We start from the raw sequence: 21,926 nt of genomic DNA on the forward strand, positions 1-21,926 counted from the left end.
TGGGTGGGATAAAAGGGCCTGCTTTACCCGTCTGTAAATTAGCATGATATTTGTACAACTCCTGAAGAGCACAATCCCAGTATAACAGTTCCATGAATTCTTCCTGACCCTCAACCCTTGTGTTCCCGAGCACCCTAAAGCAAATCAACCAAACCCAGACCCTATAGTGAAGCTAGGAAAATTCTGCCGCCGCTGATTATTCATGTTGGGATTTCTATACTGGCCATAATCGAAATCCTACTCGGAATCTTCGCCATCCTCGTCCTTAGCGGGCGACTCATTGGCAGCATCATCCTCGTCGGCTGAGAGATGTTAGCACATAATCATTTAGGGCTTTGAAGATATTCCTCACCAGGCTCATCGTGATTGGTCTCTTCATCCTCTGATACATCGGCAGCCTTTGGCTTTCTGCCGCGCTTCTTGCCATCCTTGGGTGTTGTGGCAGCAGACTCTGTGCCGCGAGCAGCGCGAGGAGGTCGACCACGTCCCTGTTTTGGCGTACCATCGTCATTCACTGCAGCGACCTTCTTGGGTCCAGCGGCGGTCTTCTTGCCAGAACCTGGGGGTCGGCCGCGGGGGCGTCCTGTTGGAACATAGACCTTCTTGGGCATGGGCGCAGCGCCCTTGGGAGGTCGTCCACGGCCGCGCTTGACGGGAGCTTCAGCGGTATTCTTGGTCACTCCGGAGGAGGATTTGGGGATGCGAGGCGAGGCATCGCCCTTGGACGCGACATCTTCCTTGGTACGCGCCATGATGCGACAGAGAGAAAATAGCGATAGAGATTGAGTTGGTGGAAAACGTGATAAAATTTCTCGAAAAATCGCGCAGTGAAGAACGATACTAGTTTCTTCTGTTTGATTGTTGCAGTTGAAAACGCGACAAAAGATTGTTGTGGGATGCAGAAGAAGAGAGGGAAGACGAATGTTGGATGTCGCGTTTCGTCTGCAAAGGTATCTGTACCTACTAAACCTAAGGTTAGTACCTACCAAAGGGACAGGTACTGAGGCAGGCAAGCTACCTAAGCTCAGCTAAGGTGCAGCGCCCTAATTAGCAGTAAAATTGATCAAGGGTGGCTGGAGTTTAATTCGCGTCACTTGGTCCCCGCGACAAAGAATTGGGCTATCGGGCACGACAGAATAACTCGAGCAGAGAACAGCAGATACAAAGAGGCGGTATTTCTCTCAGAGATTGACGAGATCTAGACTTGATTCAGACTAGAGCTGCCGAGTCTTGAGGTGCCGCTTGGCCCAAGCTCCCTTCTGTTAAACCAGTCAAAACCTGTACTACGCAGACAAGGGCCCCCTGCAACTGCCCCTAGCAACGTGAATGACGCTGGTAAACAAAAAATAAGGTACCTACAAGGGAAGACGGTGAGATGTGGGTTATTCTTCGACATCGACTTCACGACAGCATCGACAACGCCAACAGCATTCTTATGACGATGGCTCTGGACTCGAGATTGATGCCTTCTCCCTCATCGCCCTCGGCGTCGTTTTATGAGGGCAGGGTTCACTCTTCGGCTTCAACGCCATCGCTGAGATCTCGAGATGCGGCTTTATCCATGCCCGCCAGAATGGAAGGGGGAGGGAATGTCAAGGTCGTAGTCCGAGTGAGAGCATTTCTCAAGAGAGGTGAATACACATAAGCACCCGTGTCTTCTTTTTGTCTTCTTTCCATAGAGCCTATGTATCTGACTAGTCTACAGAACTTGAACGCCAGGCAAAATGTCTGATCCAAATGGACCCCATCACTCAACTCACAACACTATCCGCACCCGATGATCCTGACCCAGAGGCTGCAAAGCTTAAGGCCAAGAAGGTCATCGAGGAGAAGAAGTTTACTTTCGATAACTCCTTCTGGAGTCATGACACTGACGACAAGCACTACGCCACTCAGGAAGACGTTTACAACAGCCTTGGCGAGGACTTCCTCGATCACAACTTCGAAGGCTACCACACGTGTATCTTTGCCTACGGACAGACTGGATCTGGAAAGAGTTACACCATGATGGGCACTCCAGACCAGCCTGGCCTGATTCCTCGGACTTGCGAGGATCTCTTTGAGCGTATCGACGCCGCACACTGCGAGAACTCAAACGTCGCCTATAATGTTCGCGTCTCGTACTTTGAAGTCTACAATGAGCACGTCCGTGACCTCCTCGTTCCTCCTCAAACGCACAAGGCGCCCAATTATCTCAAGATTCGCGAATCTCCCACCGAAGGTCCATACGTCAAGGATCTTACCGAGGTGCCCGTGCGAAACATCAATGAGATTCTGCGGTACATGAAATTGGGCGATACATCTCGTACAGTAGCGAGCACAAAGATGAACGATACAAGTAGTCGAAGTCACGCTGTTTTCACAATCATGCTGAAACAAATCCACCACGATATGGAAACCGACGAGACGACAGAGCGAAGCTCTCGCATTCGACTGGTGGATCTGGCTGGTAGCGAGAGGGCCAAGGCCACCGAGGCTACCGGTGCGCGATTACGTGAAGGTAGCAACATCAACAAATCACTGACCACGCTGGGACGTGTCATTGCTGCTCTAGCGGACCCCAAGGCCGGAAGGGGTGGAAAGCGAAAAGAGGTTGTCCCATATCGAGACTCGATCCTCACCTGGCTTCTCAAAGACTCACTAGGCGGAAACAGCAAGACGGCCATGATTGCCTGCATCGCACCCTCAGACTACGATGAAACCCTTTCCACGCTGCGATATGCCGACCAAGCCAAACGGATCCGGACTAGAGCTGTTGTCAACCAGGACCACATATCAACAGCCGAGCGAGACGCACAGATTGCTGCCATGGCGGAGGAAATCCGTATTCTGCAGCTTTCCGTATCAGACTCGAGACAGCGTGAGAAGAACGCCAAGGAAGCTGAGGACAAACTGGAGGAGTACCAGACTCATGTCAACTCTATGCAGCGCATGATGGAGGAGCGCAGCATGGTAGCTGAGAGCAAGATCAAGAAGCTTCAGACGGAGAATGAGGCCTTGAAATTGCATCTGAAGCTCGCTATCGAAAGCCTCAAGAACCCTATTCCTCCTGTTGTCGTAAAGCCAGAACGAGAAGTCGACGAGCAGGACAAAGAGAATGCCTCCGAATATAGTGAGTACGATGACGATCAGTACGATTCGGAGAGCACAGCGTACGGCGAGGATGAGTTGCAAGAAGAAATGCAGCAGTACCTCCAGGATATGGGTAACTTGAGGAAGTTGATGCAAGGGGACTTGACGAGGTTTAAGAATGAGAACAGCGCGAGAATGCCACTGGGCGCAAAGGAAAACCTCTGAAACGGATGACCAAAGACGCAGAAGTCATTGAAGGAAGATTTGCTAGCATGAATGGAGCATGGTGTTTTGGAAGCGTTGTTTGAATGACCGGGTCGGATTAGATTCACTGGATGTCTCTTTGAGTTTGCTGGACAATAGGCTACGTTACTTTACAAATGAGTTAAATATGAAGAATTCTATCACACACGAGGCCACCAGGGTCAATGGTAGGATAAAATGGGCCGTAAAGCTTTATATGCGCATATGCATTGAGAAACGATAAAGGCATCAACGTTGGGCAACTACATAAGTACGCTGATTACCTAGCAGAGGGTTTCTTGTTTACTACCTAGTTAATACACATCTAAGTAATTCTATCTCCTACGAGTCTTCCGAATTGAGAGGTTGAAAGAGCACTCTTCCGATCCGTCGGTTAACGTTGTCAATGTGATCGTTGTAAACTAGGTACCTAGTAGTTGTTTCACTAAGCAATGTGTTTGACCTGATTGGCTGAGTCGGTTCGTAAACTTCAGTTTCAGTCCGATCAGGGATATCTGAAACTGTCACCATGATTCGTCAAAATGTCAGCTGAGAAAATAGGACATGCCTTGGACGCAGTGATAGAGGTAAATAAGTGAGCAACTGATGGTGTTTCGTCACCAATCAATGGGGTTTGCAAAGCCTGTGATAGCTCATTCGCCGCCTCAAGGACCCCGCAGTCATGTCGTATCATGCCATGTCAATGGAAGTATCTCGGCTATGCTCTTATGGCAAAAGACTCGATAATTGTCTTGAATAATAAGAATACAAATGTGCATGCTTGATATATCTAAGGGTCACTAGTATACTTTCTCCGTTATTTGTCTTTACCACATTCAGAATCTTATAGAAGTGTTGAGACATCTTGAGGCACACCAACCTACCTACTAGACCTACTCTACTACCTTAATACCTACCAGTGGTGTAGTTTAGGTGGTACTGTAGCTTCGAAAACTCCATACAAGGTATTGAATCCGTATCTAGGCCTATACCCCCACCATAGCTCGGCATTTGGGCATCTACAGTCACAACAAAATACTTGACCTGAACGTTAGACAGTACGTATCCACGTCTCCTTATTTTGCCTAGGTACTACATGCTGGCCTTCTCCTCATATGCCTGCCATTATTCGCTTGTGATTAAGGACTAAACAACGAAATAGGGGCTGTTAATAGTTTCCCTGTACTAAGTTGTCTATTCCTCTTTCTGTCCGACGTGTGCCCCTCACCAGCTAAGCTACCTACGTGACAGGGTTGCCTCTGTACTGTAGTTTCAACTCCAGTCTCCGTGCTCATCTCCGACCTCTGGCTTTCCTCACCTCCATAGGTACTCACCATTCTTACATTCGTTTTCACACCTTCTTCATCCCGCATCTCACCAACATGTCTTCCCGTCTCCCTCTCTTCACGCGCGGCATCGCAGACTCGCAATCTCAGGAGAACGACCCCAGCTCTCCCGCCGAACAGCGCGACGATGCCAAGCGAAACTTCCTAAAGACGATGCGAGCACTGCCCACTCAGCATTATTGGAACGTCTACTTCGACCGGCAGGCCAAGGAAGGGGAAAGCGGTGATCAGTATCACTCTGGGCTGGAGCAGCTGGGTACCCAGATCGAGTCGGTGCAGGACTTTTGGCGATATGCCAACAATACTCCTGTCGGAAATATTGGTGTTCGAGAGTCCTTGTACCTCTTCAAGTCAGGCTTCCGCCCTGTCTGGGAGGATCGACGCAATATTCTGGGTGGAAGTTGGACATTCCGCTTCCCTAAGAGCATAGGTCCTGATGTGTGGACTCGTGTTCAGCTCCTTGCCATTGGCGAGAAACTCCAAAGTGTTCTCGACGACGGTACGAACTCTCACCACAATGGACATGGCTTGTGCTAACTTCTGCTGTAGACGACCAGCTTTGCGGTGTTGGTCTCTCCGTCCGCTTCAACTCCCACCTCATCACCGTATGGCACCGCGACGCCTCCAAGAAGAACTCGATCGACAACATCGTCAAGTGCATCATGGAAGAGCTCCCTCCCGAGATGCACCCCAAGCCTGACGCATACTACTACAAACGCCACTCAGACCACGCTGGCTTCAACCCTCCCCCGGAGCTCAAGGTGGTGCTCGATTCCCGCCGACAGGAAGAGGAGAAGCTCGCCGCCGCTGCGGCCAAGGGTGGTGACGCTAAGCCAGCGGTGACGGTCGAGTCTCCGCAATGATTTTTACGAAAGTTACGACGTTTGGTTTTGCGCTGCTATATAGTTCAGGTTCATTTCAGGTAGTTGGGTTGACATAGTGTGTGCTTGTTAGCTCACGTATCCCGTTCCGTCGCTGTCCTATGAGGCATGCATGCATCTGATAAGGCGTTTCAGAATTAGGTGTGATTATACATATACATTGGCCAGGACCCTTGATCCTGAAGAACCTAGCGCTTTTAAGATTGTGTAATTAGATTTGGAAACAGTGAGTGCGTAGAGCTGCTCCTCGACTCCTGATATAGATAGACACTGAATAACTGATGCCTCCCGTTGACGAACTCATCTATGTCCCTCCAAACAAGCCTCGACTCAGTAACGCGCGCTATACTATAATAATTATCATGTACGTTGGTCTGCAGCAGGCAATGCATGATTAGCAGTCAGCGTCTGGTCCCTCATCTTGGGTTTCTTACCTCTCTCTCGGTGCCACATTGTAACTCTTGGATCGATTCCGCTTCATCTCATGGTATTAACTCCCCCAAGTCGTACAAGGCAAGTTTCGTTTGTTCGTAAGTCGTAACATGGTGGCTCCTCCTGGAAGCTGGAGAGTCACCTCCAGATACCAGCACTCTTCATGACTCCATCAAACTCCTCAACACCCACTCCCCTAGCAACACCTACGCCGCCGTTCGCCTCGAGAATCATATCCTTGAGTAGTTCCTCATCGACATCCTCTTTGAGCACAGCAGCAACACGTCGGAGGTGTGCAAGAGTAATGGGTCCATCCTGACCGTTTGTGAATAGTCGAAAAGCTTCCTCGACTTCTGCACGATGAGCGTCCGAGTCGTGCTCCCTTGTATGGAATTTGAGGGCACAGATTGCGAAGAAAGGTTCAAATGTCGCGTAACCGTCGTTTTCTGGGTCCAGGATTGATACGAATTCTTTGAGCTCTGCGTGAGAAGAGGGCGGAACACCGAGGGCTCTAATTAAGCAAGCATGTGTCAGCCAAGGACTCAAAAGCGTCCTCACATAGATACTTACATGAGCGCAGACTTGACGTCGTCAATAGGCAAGACTCCATGCTTCTCGCCGTCCATTGGCTCCGCAAAGAGACTGAACGCCTCGCGGATCTCGCCCTCTTCTTGCGCAGTCACATTGTGCTCCTTTGCAAGTTTGGATTGTCGCGTCTTGGGAGCGGCGGTTGCGCTGGTCGCGGGAGCCTTGCGCTTCGGAGGCTAAGGAATTCTGTTAGACCATGTTTTTACTGATGTAAGTTCAGAGCGTGCATTACCATTTGCGCTTGCGAAGAAGGGACAGAAAGCACTTATACGCAGTCGCGATGATTGATGTCACTATGAATGCTTCCATTGTGGTGACGATAGTGGATTCGGCGCCCGTGAAGGACAGTGTACCAGCACCGTCTTTGGATTCTATTCAGACTGTACGGGCCCTTCTCTCAAATGAGTTTTAATAAATTTTTCTTTAGGGACCCAAACCGTTTCCCTTTAACAACCTATCTCAACATTTCCATAGTCTCTATGGACTGGTTTCACAATTGCACTCGCGCTCTTTTGAAGAATAATCACCGCGAAGGACACTATGGTTTGTTTACTTATGCCTGCTACGCCGCTACCATATACTCGGATTTCGACACCGACAGCTCTTCTCGATAACGTGACGTTCCCTCAATATTCGCTTCTAAAAATGCTAGAGCTTGCCGCTTTGAAATCACTACAGCGAGCAAGTGTGGACAGTGAAGCAAAATTAAAACAAGCCTCGTCGGACAACTTCAAACCGGCGTGGTTCCAGCGGGTAGCAAGCGATGCCATGTCTTTGAAGACAGGCACCTAGCGATCCATGGAGACATACATTTGTAGTACTTGAATTTTCAACGCAGTCAATTATTCACTCAGAATACTCGCTCGCCCCATGCAACTCATCTTTACTTCACCCATGCATCTGGTTCCTACTGGGCCCTTGTCAATCTGTTACCTGCCATCTATATCTTGGACTCTGGCTCTCTTTAGACTGGTCAGCCGTGAGAGGGTTAAGGACAACGAGGAAGTGTCACTACTTACTCACTTGAAGTTGTTCTTCATTTCGCGTAACTTGGCCATAACTGCCACAGGCTCAGTCTCACCTGTCTGCTTCTGAATCTCAGGATCCTGTGATTGTTAGCTCGGTAACCTAACATTTTCAAGGACTTTGACGAACCTCGACCCTCATAAACACGTTGTGTTCCTATGCAAAGTCAGCCGTTTCGTATCAAGACAACTCATGATATCGAGCTACCTTTTCGTCTCCGATGGTAAACTTGCCGGTGGTGACCTTGTTGTTCTCGGCGAAGGAATGCAGCTTCTGTACAGCATCACGCTGAGAAACAGATGCGGCAAACTTGACATTGGCCTTGGTATACTCATGTCCCGGCTGTCATAGCATGAGCATCGATGGACTTTTGTGTTGGCTCGGAACTTACATAAACTACGGTGTCATCAGGCAACGCCGCAAGCCGCCTGTTCAGAGCCTCGTGCATCTCCTCCGCATTGCCCTCGAAAAATCTTCCACATCCTGTTCATTATCAGCACAGGCCCAAAACATCCTTGTACTATTCGAGGTTTGCTCAAACTTACCGCCAATGAAAAGGGTATCACCCGTGAAAACAGCTTTGTCCTTTCCGTCTTCCACGAAGAAGCAGATGCTGTCTTGGGTGTGGCAAGGTGTATGCACGCCCTTGAAGGTGATGTCGCCTAGCTTGAAGGTCTCACCGTGACCAGGTGTCTTTGTAACACCCTCGCAGTCTTTGCCACCGATAATGTCTAGCTTGGGATTGCCCAGCTCAGCAAGCTTATGGATGTCAATAAGCATTCATGGGACATCATTACAGGGTATCTTACCAGCTTCTTGTTGCCTCCTGCATGATCCCAATGGCAGCAAGGAGATCAGTCTAGGTCGGGAGAAATCGATGGTAAATTACTCACTGATGGGTGTTTACAATGGCTGTCAAGTTGATCTTTCCCGCCTGGATAGCATCCTTCAGGATAGGCGCAACCCTGAAATATACATCAGCAGCTTCTCAAATGTTCTCGAGGTGGCTACTATGTACTCGGGAGGGTTTGCGGGATCAACGATGACGGCATCCTTGGACTTGTCGTCAACTACCAGGTAAGCGTAGTTGTTGGAGCTTCCCTCCCCTATTGAAATCAGTTTCCGGGTCCTCGAATTCTTCAGACACTTGACATACACATGGGAATTGACTGAATATGCATGGCGCGGGTAGCAACGAGCTACATCGATCATCTCAGCTAAGCACACTTTTTGGAGTTGAACAATTGACTCACGGCACTAGATAGAAATCCAATTTTCTGTCTGAGGAATGGCCGACTGGTAGCGAGTCTATACATAAGTAGGTCTGTGTAAATGTCAAGGCCGGCTGAGACGGATGCGCTGTAACAGAACAAGATCGAATGGGACGTGAGGCTTTGTCATCCAAGCGAGGCATCATGGCTACAGTACCTATCATGACGTTTGCCGATGCGGGCGACTGCACGTGATATGTCCAGGTCCAATTCCAACATCACCCATGTTTGCCTCTGCAGAATGCTTTATACGTCTAGGTAGTCAATGAGGGGTATCTGGTAGAAATATTGGATACTCGTGCTAAACAATCCCAATGGGTTTAGGCTTCCATGCCCCTTTGAATTGTGACCATCCAAAGTCATCTTCCTCATCAGCTTCTCCAGTGTCAGGCTCTGTATCTTTCATCGTCGTATCGGCGGTACCGGATCTTGACGACTTCTTATCTTCCTCAGACTCTCGTAGCCTCTGCATCAATTCTACGCACTTCAAAAATGCTTGATTGCCCGGCAAACTGCCCTTGACCTCTTGAACTGTCTTGAGGACGCGCTCTGGAGGCCACCGCTCGAACTCCTGGAACAGGGCTACCAGCTTCGATTCATCTCCCTCCCTTAGATACCGTAGTACTGCCATGCGACACGCGTCGCTATTGTCCTCGCCCAGCTGCTTCCAGTAATACTCCCAAATCCACAATAAGGCCTTCTTAGCTGCTGTACGCAGCTTTGCCAATGAGGGCAACTGTTCGTGCGTAGACTGATGGCGAAGCTCAACAAATGTAGCGGGCAATCCAATGGTCTTTGCAATAGAGTACATGCTCTGTTTGCGCTGTTTGTCCTGATGGCCATCAAGAAGACCAGTCACGAACCTTGTGTTTCATCAGCTCTGTCGCACAGTGATGGGTCTCGACTGGCAGAACTTACCTGCTAAAGGCGGCGGAATATGCTGCTCTGATTGCATACGCCGATGAGGCTGCATTTTCCCCGGCGGCTGCCTCTTTATCACCCAACGTCGCCGCCATCAACAGTGCTGTTGATTCGACCATGTGAGGACAGTTTCCTCGCTGCATCCACATCGACACACGCGCAACCGCTTTGTGCTGCCTCTTTTGTGTTTCCTGATCGTCCAAAATCTGTTGGTTTTGTATGTTGACACTGCCTTCAGAATGGCTTGAATGCTCCTTTGCCTCTATGGCGTTGGTGTCGATGCCTGTGTACATCTGCTCGCGAACGAGCAAGAGTTCGTAACGGTCGCGCCATGGTGTAAAGACGTATTGTACCATTTTCTGTCTATAGAACAATAGATGTTTTCTCCGAGGTATTTGATACTTAGCAGCATCTACTCGCTTGTTCGGGAAAACCAGTGGCGCGTATACCCTCTTGCTCTACTTTTTTTGGGTGTTTGCGTGCATTGGTGGTAGGATTTTTGTCAGGATAATATTTTTTCTGTAACGAATGACGGACATCTTTCCCTTGAACAGGACTTGCCGTCAGTATCACGTTTTTATGCTCTGTGAGTTTATTCTGCAACCTATGATGTCTCAAGGGCTTTCAATATTGTAATTGTAATTTCCCGTTGATTTCTTTTAAACCCCCCCCCCTCTCTCTACACACAAACATACCTAGTTGAGCGCACAGCGTTGTAGATAAATGTATAAATGTCAATAAATACAAAGCACATTACTCAAAGAGGCTGGTATAGGGTAAGGTATCCAAGTAGGTAAAGTGAGAAAACTCAGAGCACCTGAACTCAAAAACACGTTCCCTGTAGTAGGCATTCAACTGATGGTGTCTTACAAAGGATATCTACAAGGTACTGTAGATCATAGATGCTTATATGCCACAGTTATGATTTCGGATAGTTGAGGTCGAGAACGGAAGTTTGGCGAGAGCATATAGTAGCGCCTTGCGAATCAGCACGGTACAAATCTAGCGGCTATCACGACCATCCACCTCGGAAAGGGACCTCCTCCCTGCGTCTCAGGCAGGTTGAGCAATTTCCCAGGCCATGAGGTAGAGCAGAGCTCCTGATCGAGTCTTATTTAGAGCATGCTAGTCATGTCTCCCCAGAATGCATGAACAAATTTACATATTGCTCTCCGCTGCTGGTTTAGTCCGTATGACTCCTAGTTCTGTCTACGGAGCTTCCGAGCCGCACAGAGTGCTAAGAGTTACCAAGGTTAAGATTTCCATTACTGAATTAGGTTGAGTTCGAGGAAAGAAAACTTCAGACCATTCTCCAAAGTGATGAAAAGACTTGGGTAAATTTAGTAGAAATTTAGTATAGCTTTAGACCAGTTTATTCTGGCATCCTAATTTAATGCCTGAGGCCGATTATTCACGGGGTGGAGCTAGCCACTATGTATTTTTCAGCCACAACCGTCCCTGAGCAAATACGTAATGCCTCAAAAAAAGAAATCGTAAAGAGGGGGTCGTGCACATGCCACGCAGGGCTGGCTCAGAGTGGGGAGGGGGGCGTTGAATCTGGAACTGGGCCAATTGAATATGCTGAGTCAAGTGCGGAAGCACGGTCCTTCGATATGCCACATGCTGTGCAGGGTTTAGCACAGCTAATCAACGTTGGGAAGACGCGGCTCTTTTTGGGTCCACCTCATACCGCAGCTTTTTGCCAAAGCTATGGTTTTTATTACTGTCGCTTGATAGGCCATGGCCAAATTATCATTGTTAGGAATAATACGTGACACATTGCCAAGTCCCTTTCTTCTCTCTCTCAATATTGATTGTATATTTCTTCGTTGGATAACTATTGGGCGGCTGCCTGAGCCTTACTTGTATCTCCTAGTTCTGTGCTCTTTGCACGGGGTATCCATAGCCAGCCAGACTCTATATGTAGTAAATTCAAACGCTTGCATCCATGTTCCTTATCCCGAGATCCAGGTGTACCGACCTTATCACATATTATTTTTCCATGTCCCGAAGAAGCAAAAGCCGGCTTTTCCCGCCTACCAGTGTACACCATAGTGATACAAAAATTCCTGTCGTTATTCATGTATGCCGTTACAAATTTCAAGATGCAGCGGAATCACTACTCGTCATCATTCTCCTCCTCCTCGTCGTCTTCATCTTCATCCTCCTCGTCAGATTTGGGAGGTTCCCATGTCTCTTCAAGCTTTAGGCCCTTGCCTTGAGGCTCATGGGTCCTGAATGATGACCCAAGTAAAGATGACACAGTGGATCGATAGTTGTTGAGCTGAGGATCCTCGTTGTACTTCTCCGGAGTGTCGTAAAGCCCCATTCCAACCAGGATCTCGCCGTCTTCTTCCGCGGCATCTTCGAGGGCCTGATAGTGAGGATCCTCTGATACTGCAGGTTGAGACAGTTGGGTTTGTGGGAGGGTCTCAGGGGTGGGGGGTGTTGTGGAGCCAATGCCGTGCATGATAAAGGTATTCCAGTCCCATCCATTGCTATCAGTAGTCTCGGTGGGCGCAGCAATGACAGGCAGTTGACGACCCGGCAAGACCATAGACGCAGCGGGGGAGTGATGCGACATGTTCGTTCCGTGGTAGGGATTGTAGGTCATGTTGTCGGTAGATTGATATGGGAGAGGTAGATGGGAGAAGGCCAGCGGGGATGTACCGCATGAAGTTGAATCCATCATTGGGGAATAATGAGCATAGTTGCCGTGCAAGTCTTGGTGGTCGGGAGGCAAGTGGCTTGTGGTCAAGGCATAAGCGGGCTGTTGAGCCTGAACATAGGGTTGTTGGCCATATGAGCCCGGATGCCAACTCACGGGACGCGAGGATCGTGGAGCGGGTCGCTGGGACTCAACGTCACAAAATGTTGATAGCTGTTCCATGATCTGCTGTTGTCGACGTTGCGAGTTGCCGTCATTCATGAGAGTCTTGCGGCGAGCCGTGAAACCAGACGAGCGAGGGCTGTTGTTGGCGCTTGAAGGCTTGGTCACTCTCATGGCACCTCCAGATCGTTGCCCACTGGACCCTCGTGAGAACCTTCTTGAAGCTTGCGAACATGCCATTTGTTGTGTGTGGTCGTCCAGCATTGTGTCGTAAGGATATGCGATGGGCAAGGAGCCTGCTGGCTGCACACCGAAGAGTGGGTGCATCATCTTGAAGTGTGTCGAGTAAGTAATATGATGTGGAAAGTTGAGATATATCGAGACAAGTTGCCAAAACGACAGCTAGTATTAAAGGAGTTAACGTGCTCAATACAAATTAATTATTGAGGTGCAAGTAATGATGGTAGATCCCAAGAGAACTGAGAAGGGCTCAGCTTGAATATGTATCGTGAAATGGTGGTACCGGCTCCGAAGGGGTTCGAGGGGGTTAACGAAACATGGGGCAATCGATGGCTTGAAAGATAAATCGAGCCTAGCAGCTTTGAACAAGATCAACTCTCTAGGATCTATGGTGTGGAACAGGAGGGACCAAGCAACAAAGAAGCATGGGCGATTTAGTAGCGACATGATGGCTGTAAACCGTAGAATTTAGAACAGCCGTCAAATCAGAATCTGGCCCATGGGGTACTTGGCCAGGTTCCTCATCACATTTGACCCTCACTTCACGTTCCTGTGCTGGGATCCCCAATTTCTAGCATGGCAGCTGGGATGGTGGGCTGCGTCATACGGGCCGGCAGGGGGTGTGTCAACGGGCGGAGCCAGCAAGCAGTGAGAAAGGCGGGCGGGAAGTAGTGCCGGAGCGAGAATCAGGCTGCTGGTCTGGGGATTGAGACGACGTCTGCCGCATGGAGTCAAGGGTTTTCTTGTGTGAGGGGCGTGTCGACTGACACAAAGTAGGATCAGTGCGGTTCACGCCGATTTGGTAGGCATACGCTAAGTTTGGCGTTGTACAGTCGTACCGACAGGGCGAGCAAGGAGGAAAAGTGATGGTGATGGGGCCTCCCGTCGTTATGATTGCGTTGCAGACCCACGAGAGCGGCGTCTCTAGAAGAAGTGGACCTCCTCGGGTCGTCTGGACTCAAGGCAAGCTAGGTAGCTAGGTAAGTCACCCCTGCCGCTAGGGATGCAGCTCACATGGAGTAGTGGGGAAAAGAAGGGATGGAGAAGAGTTTGGCCCACGGGCTGGAGTCGTAATAAAACACAAGGAGCAAGGTCGTCAGCCAGTCTGGCTGCAGCATCCGCCTAAGACTCACCAAGAGGTAGGGGTTAGGATATTGCTGAAGGGGTACACCAAGCGCTGCACTAGCCGGCGCCACAATGCATGCATTTTTGGGGCCTTAGATGGGCCGGGGGACCACTGCTGTAGGAAGCGTCGCGCCCAGGCCAAAGGATGGAATATTTCCCTACTGGGTGAAAGTGCCACTCCGGAAGGGTCTTGAATCTCATCCAAGCGGGATGCTCATCAATGCTTTCGTGGTTTGGCATGCTTCGCTCAGGGGACTGCAGACACCCCCGCTGTAGCACATGTAATTCCCATTTCTCGGCTCTACGCTGAGTTGTTGCGACTCGCAAAGAGGGTGGGATGCGAGAAGGGCGTTTTCCTAGGAGAAACAATCATATCTGATCGACGGGTGCTTGATGATGTTTTGCAATGGGTTTGAGATCCGCCTATCGTCACCGCCGAGGGAAGACGCCGGTAATAACGGTTTGTTGTACCCGCTTCTTTATACATGTTCTTGCGTATCATGATCCGTTTATTCTTGGGACTATTGAACGCTCGTCTGGTGAGGAAAAGCATCATTGGTAGTTTCCCGAAGATGGACGAAATAACGTGCTGGCAATTGATAAATGCTCTGAGCCAGACTTCGATAAATGGGTGGATAGCTTGATGGACTGGCACCGAGTACTTGCCCTGAGGCCTGGGATCACCGTGAAAGTTTAATCCACAAGACGATGTATTAGCAAGGGCTTAATGGCGCAGCATCAAAGTCCCATCGTAGGCGGTTGGTGTTGCGCTGTCTAGGCTGTCTCGCTGTGAAATAGCTCCAATGTCGATGAGAAATCCAAACGTACCATTTCAAATATCAAGATGTGGGACCACATCCGTACTCTAGTACCCTAAGAGTCAGAATGGTGCTTCTCCTGGAAAACCTGTGGTCGGTGACCGGCGTTGCATTATGCACATGGTACTCCGACTGTGCAGGAGAGCCAGGTAAGTCTCTACTGGGCACCACTGTGAGTGCTTTTCTGGGCGTGTGATAGTCTAGATGAGGAAGCTAGACATCCATACTATGGTGGGCGATGTGGCTACGTACTGTTGCCGTTGGCGGGAACCCTTGGTGGCAAGAATACCTCAGTGGATGCGGACAGTTACCGTCTTGTAAATTTGCTCCGTAAGACCAGGCACGAGCAGAGAAGAGCAATTACGGTCTGGCCTACTCCGTACATGGAGCGAGACCTCAGACAAAGAGTAAGGTGCTACAGAAATATCATTCCAGGTCATCATAGAGAGAGGTATTGAGGAAGAGGGAGCGCCTTGCAGCCAGATCAATGAGGCATTGACTCAAAGCTTGGACGAATGGCGGTGCAGGACCGCCTGACTCTCCAGGCATGTACCACCCAACACCTGAGGTAATTAGGTACCTACCTCCACTTGGATACTCGGATCGGTATCTCAGGTAAGGCAGCTAGGGTAGGCACGCTCCAGCAACGCCCGACAGCCTGAGCGCTGACCTCCAATCCACCCTAGGTACCCATTACCTGGCATGGCATGGTCGAATGCCCAGTCACATACCTAGGTATGTGGAGGTCCCTTGGGCGGTAAAAATACACGAGACTGGCTTACACCAAAAGCCATCGATCTACCACCGGCCCTAGTCTCGTGTTTTCTTTCACCCTAGGTAGGCTAGGCTGAACGCGCATGCTCCGCCTGAATACCTACCTTACCTAGCTTACCTACCGTAGGCAGAGGACGCTTGAACTCTCCCCTCCCTGTTTGAAGTTATTAATGGCAAGTGCGGTAACCAGTCATCTATCCACCTGCAAGCCCCAAAGGTCGTCAGTTGGCGACTCGCTCATCCTGACAGTATCATCCAAGCGCTGAATCAAGTTCGGTTAATACATGCTTTCCTCCACTCAGGGGCTGTGGAAACCAACGACTCTTTCCAACCTTGGTAAATGTCGGGATGTCAGCCCGTGCTCCAGAATCCAGTCTGCCTACAGTACCACTTCATAGTTCCCTGTGCTACAGTACGCCAACGGCAATGCGAACACCACCATGATTTGAGTACTGGTGGCTTTTTGGGCAAGCGGTTTGGTTTCTCTTCCTGGACCAGTGGATCTTATGTATGCTCCGGCATGGCCTGCCACGTCGTCTATAACATGTACAAGCGATTCATCTCAAAACACGAAACACGAGCAACCTTACCCACATATCGAAATGTGCTAGGTACGGAAGGTCTGATGTGTCTATTGAGTGTTCATCTCAGGGATCAAAAAGACTAAAGATCACAGGGCCTGAAAAGAAACGGTCAAATGTCTTCCTGAACTTATCTTAGATCTAATCAAGTGTTTTTATCATCCTCAGGTCGCCGGCCTGGAAACAGTCAGAGGAGAGTTAGCAGAAGCCTCTAAGATGATCCACTCTGGAGCAGTTCATAGTAAAGGTAATTATATTCTGTTCCTGGCCCAATGAAAGATGCAACAATGGCTACACACTGACGGTCTCGGCTTTTACTCCTTCTCTGTCACCTCCATTGTCTCATCTCATCGCCCCTCTATCTATGGGGGATATGCACGGCTCATCAAGCTCACACCGCAGTCAACCAGAGTTTTGCTGGCGCTGGTAGCTAGGGATTCTTTGTTTACGAGATTATCCCCACCCTCAGAGTTCCATTGCGCTGACCATAACCACCAAATTGAGTGCCTGTGGAGCACAGCATACTGACGCCCCCTCTCCTCCTTTAGTCCTCGCCTGTTCGCCTTCTGAAGCTCGCATCTCTCCCTCGAAAGATCTGGGCATACTGTAAGTTGACTAGCCCCCCTGGAAGGATCCAATCGTGCAGCAGAGGGATCAGCAGCCTGGGGCCATCAGTTGGTGAGCCTGGCGAGTTGGGCCTTGTTGTTTCTGAATTGCCCTGATCACCCACTGATTCAGTCACCAAACAAGGGCGGCAACTGTGCGCCACCCGGAAGTGTCATGGTGCAAGATGAAAGCGTGCCACCTCGATGGATCTTTCAACATCCTTTTTACTCAACCTCATGTAACCCTGGCTTGCCTGGTTTAATGTCCCGGTGAGTCTACCGTTCATACACACGAGACTCGGGTGTGTGGTCAGAACACCCAACGAGTCTATCACCGGTGCCTATGAATGCGCTGTTTAGGTAGTGTACGAGTCGATCCATCTTGCGTGTAAATTTTCTCCGTAGCAGGAGAGCGCGTCGGCATCTTGGCAAACAATTGCGGTCAGATATATCCATACTTCACCCCGTAGATACCGATATTGGTCAACAAATCCGGAGGCTGTGGCCATGAACAGATACTTTGGCCGGTATTTGCTAGAGGTCAGTTGCCGCAATATCTTTGCAGTAAATCTCGATGTCAGTTCGGAATTTTTATCAAGACAGCGCTTGCCAAAACATGAAGATTTGCAATGTTTTGGATTAGCTATTAGGCTTTTTTCTTCTTTTTTCTTTTCGGTTCAGATGCCCTCGATCGATACCTCGGTGATTGGCGGGTCTATTCATCAATTTACGCGCTGACTTTACTGTCCTGGGCTAGGGATTTCAGGTAATTGCCGTTCTTTGATTTCATGGTCTTGTCGAGGCTTGGAGGTTTCAAGCAGGCTGGCAGCTGGGTTCCATGGCCTCGGGGGTAAGAAAACAGCGAACCTTACTATGGGGTGTCAAAATAAACTTAGCAAAAGTCATCCTAAACTTAGGCTATATTACCCTAAGTCTTTTTATCATTTAGGATCGAGGTCCTGTGTTTCCTTTCCTCCCCTAGCATAGGTTGTATCCGAAGTTCTCTTGTGGGTCACAAGAACAGGGAGAGGAAAGGATTTGAAGGATGTCCGTGTCTTGCCCTCGCGAAACCACACTCTTTGGGCTGGATCACGCATTGATTGTCCTGCCCAGGCATTTTATCTCACTTGGAACAGCACGAAAGCCACTAGCTTTCTGGGCGGAACGCTGTCCCACAAGACATTGGTGCTGATCATCAACCTATACAGTGTGTACTTGAGTACTCATCAAACTTCTCCTTACGGTTCGTGCGTTACCCGAGTCACGGAAGCGCAGCCACCACCATGTGAGAGTCTTCTAATACGGTGCAGTACATACTTTTGCATAATACTATCCCATCTCAGCACAGCGCATTATCACTGGCCTTGGACGGTCTAGCCCCTGGCAAAGCACCACACCATTCTTCTCAAAACCATGCCAGCATGCCTCATCGGCGGATGTATCCTGGCCGCCTGGGATCACATTTGCTATCGCGGCTGACGAGGGCGATTTCAACATATGCGTCATCCAAATGCCCTCCAAGCAGCAAACAAATGGCGGTCGACAGCTCACTACCTAAATCATCAACACCATCGCCCTAGGTTGGCGACCCATTATTAGGAACGGAGTCGCAACAGTAAGCTCCAAAGGTAACTTGTCAACATTACACAAATGTTCAGTATCTTTGACACAATGTTAGGTCCTCGTTGCTTTCATGTCATCCCTGGCTCAACATGTTCATTGCATTGGGGACGCACTCACCACGCATTCGTCCAGTCATTGTGAAGAATAACTGGAATCATACTCTGTAGTCACCCTAGAGATCTGCTTGTGACCGTCCAATCAATCACCAGATGTGCTTCTCAGATGGATGGGGCCCAAACCAATATGCCCTGTTCGGCCTCAAATCAAAGATCCTGCATCTAACCCATAATGTACTACGAGAGAGGCTGAAATTTTGTTTTCTTTGTTTGACTTTCTCTCGCTACCATCGCACTAGACACACATCCTCATGCCCGAATCCACCCCTCTCAGCAAATCTGTACCAGTGGATCCCCTTTCATAGCCGAGTCGCTAATTCGGTAGCCCGAACGCTAACTGTCTTTGCGATCAGCAATGGATTCGATGTCAGACAAGAAGACTCACTGGTCCCCTTCGACACAATGCATTTACATACAGTAACGTATTCGGGTCAGATGTCGTCCGATCCGAAGATCTTTATTGCAATAAGAATTCTTTGAGTCTTCTTGAGTACTAGCTGTAGGAAATGTGCAAGCTTCCTTTCGCTTACCCAACTCTTCACGCCGAGTGGGCTACTGTCACGGGACACAGGCTTCGAAAGAAGCCATCGAATATTTACGAGCAACGATTGGCTTGCATCACCGAAACTCTTAGTTTTGATCAAAGTTGCCTGTGGCTTTCGAATCCACGCGATCTCGTTTACAGGACTTGCTGTCATTAAGACCTGGCTAGCCTGGCAACCCACACCCGCCACACTATGCCAACTCAAAACAGATTGTGGATGCTTGAAAAAGAAAAGGGCAAGGGTGTGTAGGTGGAGGATTCAAGCCCGTTCACCAGGGATTCCTTAGCATGACACCTCGGTATCGCCAAGGAAGCGAAAAAGAATAATTACCCAGAGCCACGGTCCAGTTGCCGAAGATCAACATGCTTGGCCTGGCCTTGGTCTGCTTGTTATGTATGTAACATTCACCTGGATGTTTGCATGCTTACAGTACAGTACAAAGTCCTCGTGGGCTGGAGACCTTCATTTCGGGAAGGATTACCCAGCATGAGACCATGTGAGCATGCGCTCATAGGACTACGCAATCCATCAGAGAGTTCTACCCTTCAACATCCCTCAACGTGTTGGACAGAACTGGCGTCAATCACCATCAACAGTCATTGATGAAGGATGGCTCCAATATTATGATCAGACCCTTACACTGGGATGCGCCGCCCTTGCGCTAGACTACAAACATACCCTTGGGCCACTTTTAAAACCGCTGCCATGGGTCTACCACAAGCAACATGAATGGAGAACGGAGAGTCTGAGGCTATGAGCGACCAGCCACTGCACAAAAGCCTGACCTTTTTGGCATCCTCTGCATCATGTACGTACATACGTACATTTGCTGGAGTTAAATACTGCGCTTCCAACAATTTCGTGTGCGTCGAGCCAATGAAAGACCCAGGCTTGATTGACTCAAGAGGATTAAATAAGAGCCCTTGCTTCAATGAGAACTCTACCTGCAACATACCTACCGCTGTGCCTTGGCCTTTCGACACCCATGGTCCAACTTTCCCATCCACCCATGCATGCCATGTAAGTCAGCTGCCAGAAGGATTCGCTTGAGAGAGAGCCATGGACAGCCCGCCTCGGTCGCCTTGACTGAGCAACATCTCACACAGCATTAGTCCCCAGCGGCGGCATGCATGCGAGTTTGTGATCATGCAGGTGTCTTTGTTAAGATGGGGGCAGAATGATTGATTGCCTTGATTGTCTGTTTATGACTCGTTGCTCCAATGTTGTATCGTTGCTGTATAACGTTAGCAACGAGTTGTTTGGAACGCTGTGAAGCCCCTATGCGATCCTACTATGAAGTGATCATTCAGCGTCTCAGACCTTAGGTGTAGGGCGTGACCATGAAGCAATATACATACACACGACCACCGCTATCCAGTCACTTACAACAGTCCAAATCCAAATCTGGTGGAGCTCTGCGGAGGTCGACCGTCCAGCGGAAGGGATATGGCTCGCGGCACGCCGTAAGATACGGCAATCAGTCTCGAGTTGGCCGGACCTGGTCTTGGGTCTTGTGGATAGCTTGGCGGCGCAACCTTGGATAGCCATGGTACCGAGAATGCTTGAACAAGCCTGTTACTTATTTCGGCGTATTTTACTACTACAATTTGGGTGTCTTGATTGGATACTCAAAGAGACCAGCATCAGGCAGCCTTCATCAGACCTCTTCAATCCTGACTACCAGACCGGTTTCAATGCTGTATATCGACGCGACCACCACCACGTAACCATGTCACCAATAGAGTACCACCACTTTTACTTTCTCTTGAATACACCATGGCTTCCCAGTCTCTCAGTTCCGCAATCAAGCGAGGAGAGAGTCAATGGTTTGTACAGTAAGCTTGTGAGAATGATCCCTTGGATAGGATACTCGAGAATAGACAAGAGGTACTCTCGAAAAGTCCCATTCATTAGATTTCGTTACCGATCATAGAATGAAAAGTAATTCAATAATTTATTCAACACAACATTACTGTCCGCCCGAGACTCCAAACGATCTCCAGTCCCTAACACGACCTGGCATTCTCCCAAAACATGTACATGCTTGTCTATAAAGCCTGCGGCGTAGTGCTAGCATCTAACTATAGAGCCCGGAAGCCGGGGGCATCTCCAGCTGCCGCCCGCTCCTCCGTCCGAGAAACCCATACCGATCGGGGATGTTCATGGCGGGTCAGAGCAGAGTTCAGCCATACCAACGGAAAGTTGCAAAGCCCTCTCTGACCGTCAAGTCCACATCACTCGGGCTTATTCGCAACACCCCCTAGAACTAATACGACACCACCCAATTGCCCATTATGGCTGTGACTGGGCATGTGTGGGGGCCTATGAGATTGGATATACCCTCCATCGCGACAAGACTCATATCCACAGTTCACCCCTTGTCTAGTGCTGGCAGAGAGGGTTTCTGGCTTCCATCAGTGTGCAGGGGATTTGAGACATGCTCAAAGCGGGCCGGCGTCATTCGCAAAGCAAAGCAAGCACTCGTTTGTCTCGACGAGGTTTGATGGATCTGAAGCTTTTGTCATGCCGTATCCTATTTGATGGTGCAGCACTTGAATCACATCCCCTTAACCTTGCTGAGAGCCAGCCAACAAGCAACATGCCAGCTGCATGTACGTACCGCCACCTTGCATGAGCTTTGGTGTGATGATCAACGACATACCTACATACTACGTATTTGACTTCAATTTCTGGTATCTACAGTATGGTACATACTCCGATATTGTCCGGTTATTTCTGATGTCTGATATCGTCATCGAGACAGTGGCTTATATACATAGTACGGAGTACTCTCTTTAGATTCGTGTACATATTCCTGTTCTCAGTTCTCACTCCTTGTTGAAAACATGCCCCACCAACAACAAAGGTGCTTCAAGTGTGGACTGTTGT

At 49.3% G+C, this 21,926-nt stretch overlaps 8 protein-coding genes across 8 annotated transcripts; 2 read left to right on the forward strand and 6 right to left on the reverse strand.

Annotated features, from left to right (window-relative positions):
* Nucleotides 1–237: 237 nt before the first annotated feature.
* Nucleotides 238–752, reverse strand: FMAN_04259 (uncharacterized protein; the record flags this gene model as incomplete). Its single annotated transcript, XM_041829051.1, has 2 exons — nt 238–302; nt 353–752. The coding sequence occupies 2 exons, from the start codon at nt 750–752 to the stop codon at nt 238–240; spliced, it is 465 nt and encodes a 154-aa protein (XP_041679854.1).
* Nucleotides 753–1,573: 821 nt separating this feature from the next.
* Nucleotides 1,574–3,297, forward strand: FMAN_04258 (uncharacterized protein; the record flags this gene model as incomplete). The annotated part of the gene is made up of 2 exons (XM_041829053.1): nt 1,574–1,631; nt 1,706–3,297. The coding sequence occupies 2 exons, from the start codon at nt 1,574–1,576 to the stop codon at nt 3,295–3,297; spliced, it is 1,650 nt and encodes a 549-aa protein (XP_041679855.1).
* Nucleotides 3,298–4,697: 1,400 nt separating this feature from the next.
* On the forward strand, nt 4,698–5,524 carry FMAN_04257 (uncharacterized protein; the record flags this gene model as incomplete). The annotated part of the gene is made up of 2 exons (XM_041829054.1): nt 4,698–5,160; nt 5,211–5,524. 2 exons carry the CDS (start codon nt 4,698–4,700, stop codon nt 5,522–5,524), a joined length of 777 nt encoding a protein of 258 aa, XP_041679856.1.
* A 588-nt stretch (nt 5,525–6,112) lies between these two features.
* FMAN_04256 (uncharacterized protein) lies at nt 6,113–6,871 on the reverse strand (the record flags this gene model as incomplete). The annotated part of the gene is made up of 3 exons (XM_041829055.1): nt 6,113–6,485; nt 6,545–6,738; nt 6,857–6,871. 3 exons carry the CDS (start codon nt 6,869–6,871, stop codon nt 6,113–6,115), a joined length of 582 nt encoding a protein of 193 aa, XP_041679857.1.
* A 710-nt stretch (nt 6,872–7,581) lies between these two features.
* On the reverse strand, nt 7,582–9,023 carry FMAN_04255 (putative hydroxyacylglutathione hydrolase; the record flags this gene model as incomplete). Its single annotated transcript, XM_041829056.1, has 9 exons — nt 7,582–7,668; nt 7,718–7,744; nt 7,796–7,930; nt 7,980–8,071; nt 8,134–8,347; nt 8,482–8,553; nt 8,621–8,694; nt 8,747–8,787; nt 8,842–9,023. The coding sequence occupies 9 exons, from the start codon at nt 9,021–9,023 to the stop codon at nt 7,582–7,584; spliced, it is 924 nt and encodes a 307-aa protein (XP_041679858.1).
* A 137-nt stretch (nt 9,024–9,160) lies between these two features.
* On the reverse strand, nt 9,161–10,136 carry FMAN_04254 (putative hydroxyacylglutathione hydrolase; the record flags this gene model as incomplete). The annotated part of the gene is made up of 2 exons (XM_041829057.1): nt 9,161–9,722; nt 9,778–10,136. 2 exons carry the CDS (start codon nt 10,134–10,136, stop codon nt 9,161–9,163), a joined length of 921 nt encoding a protein of 306 aa, XP_041679859.1.
* A 1,763-nt stretch (nt 10,137–11,899) lies between these two features.
* FMAN_04253 (uncharacterized protein) lies at nt 11,900–12,940 on the reverse strand (the record flags this gene model as incomplete). Its single annotated transcript, XM_041829058.1, has 1 exon — nt 11,900–12,940. One exon carries the CDS (start codon nt 12,938–12,940, stop codon nt 11,900–11,902), a length of 1,041 nt encoding a protein of 346 aa, XP_041679860.1.
* Nucleotides 12,941–20,181: 7,241 nt separating this feature from the next.
* On the reverse strand, nt 20,182–20,585 carry FMAN_04252 (uncharacterized protein; the record flags this gene model as incomplete). Its single annotated transcript, XM_041829059.1, has 2 exons — nt 20,182–20,271; nt 20,424–20,585. 2 exons carry the CDS (start codon nt 20,583–20,585, stop codon nt 20,182–20,184), a joined length of 252 nt encoding a protein of 83 aa, XP_041679861.1.
* Between the last annotated feature and the right edge of the window lie 1,341 nt (nt 20,586–21,926).

Source organism: Fusarium mangiferae, assembly GCF_900044065.1.
Source record: "Fusarium mangiferae strain MRC7560 genome assembly, contig: FMAN_scaffold003, whole genome shotgun sequence".
NCBI classification, from domain to species: Eukaryota; Fungi; Ascomycota; class Sordariomycetes; order Hypocreales; family Nectriaceae; genus Fusarium; species Fusarium mangiferae.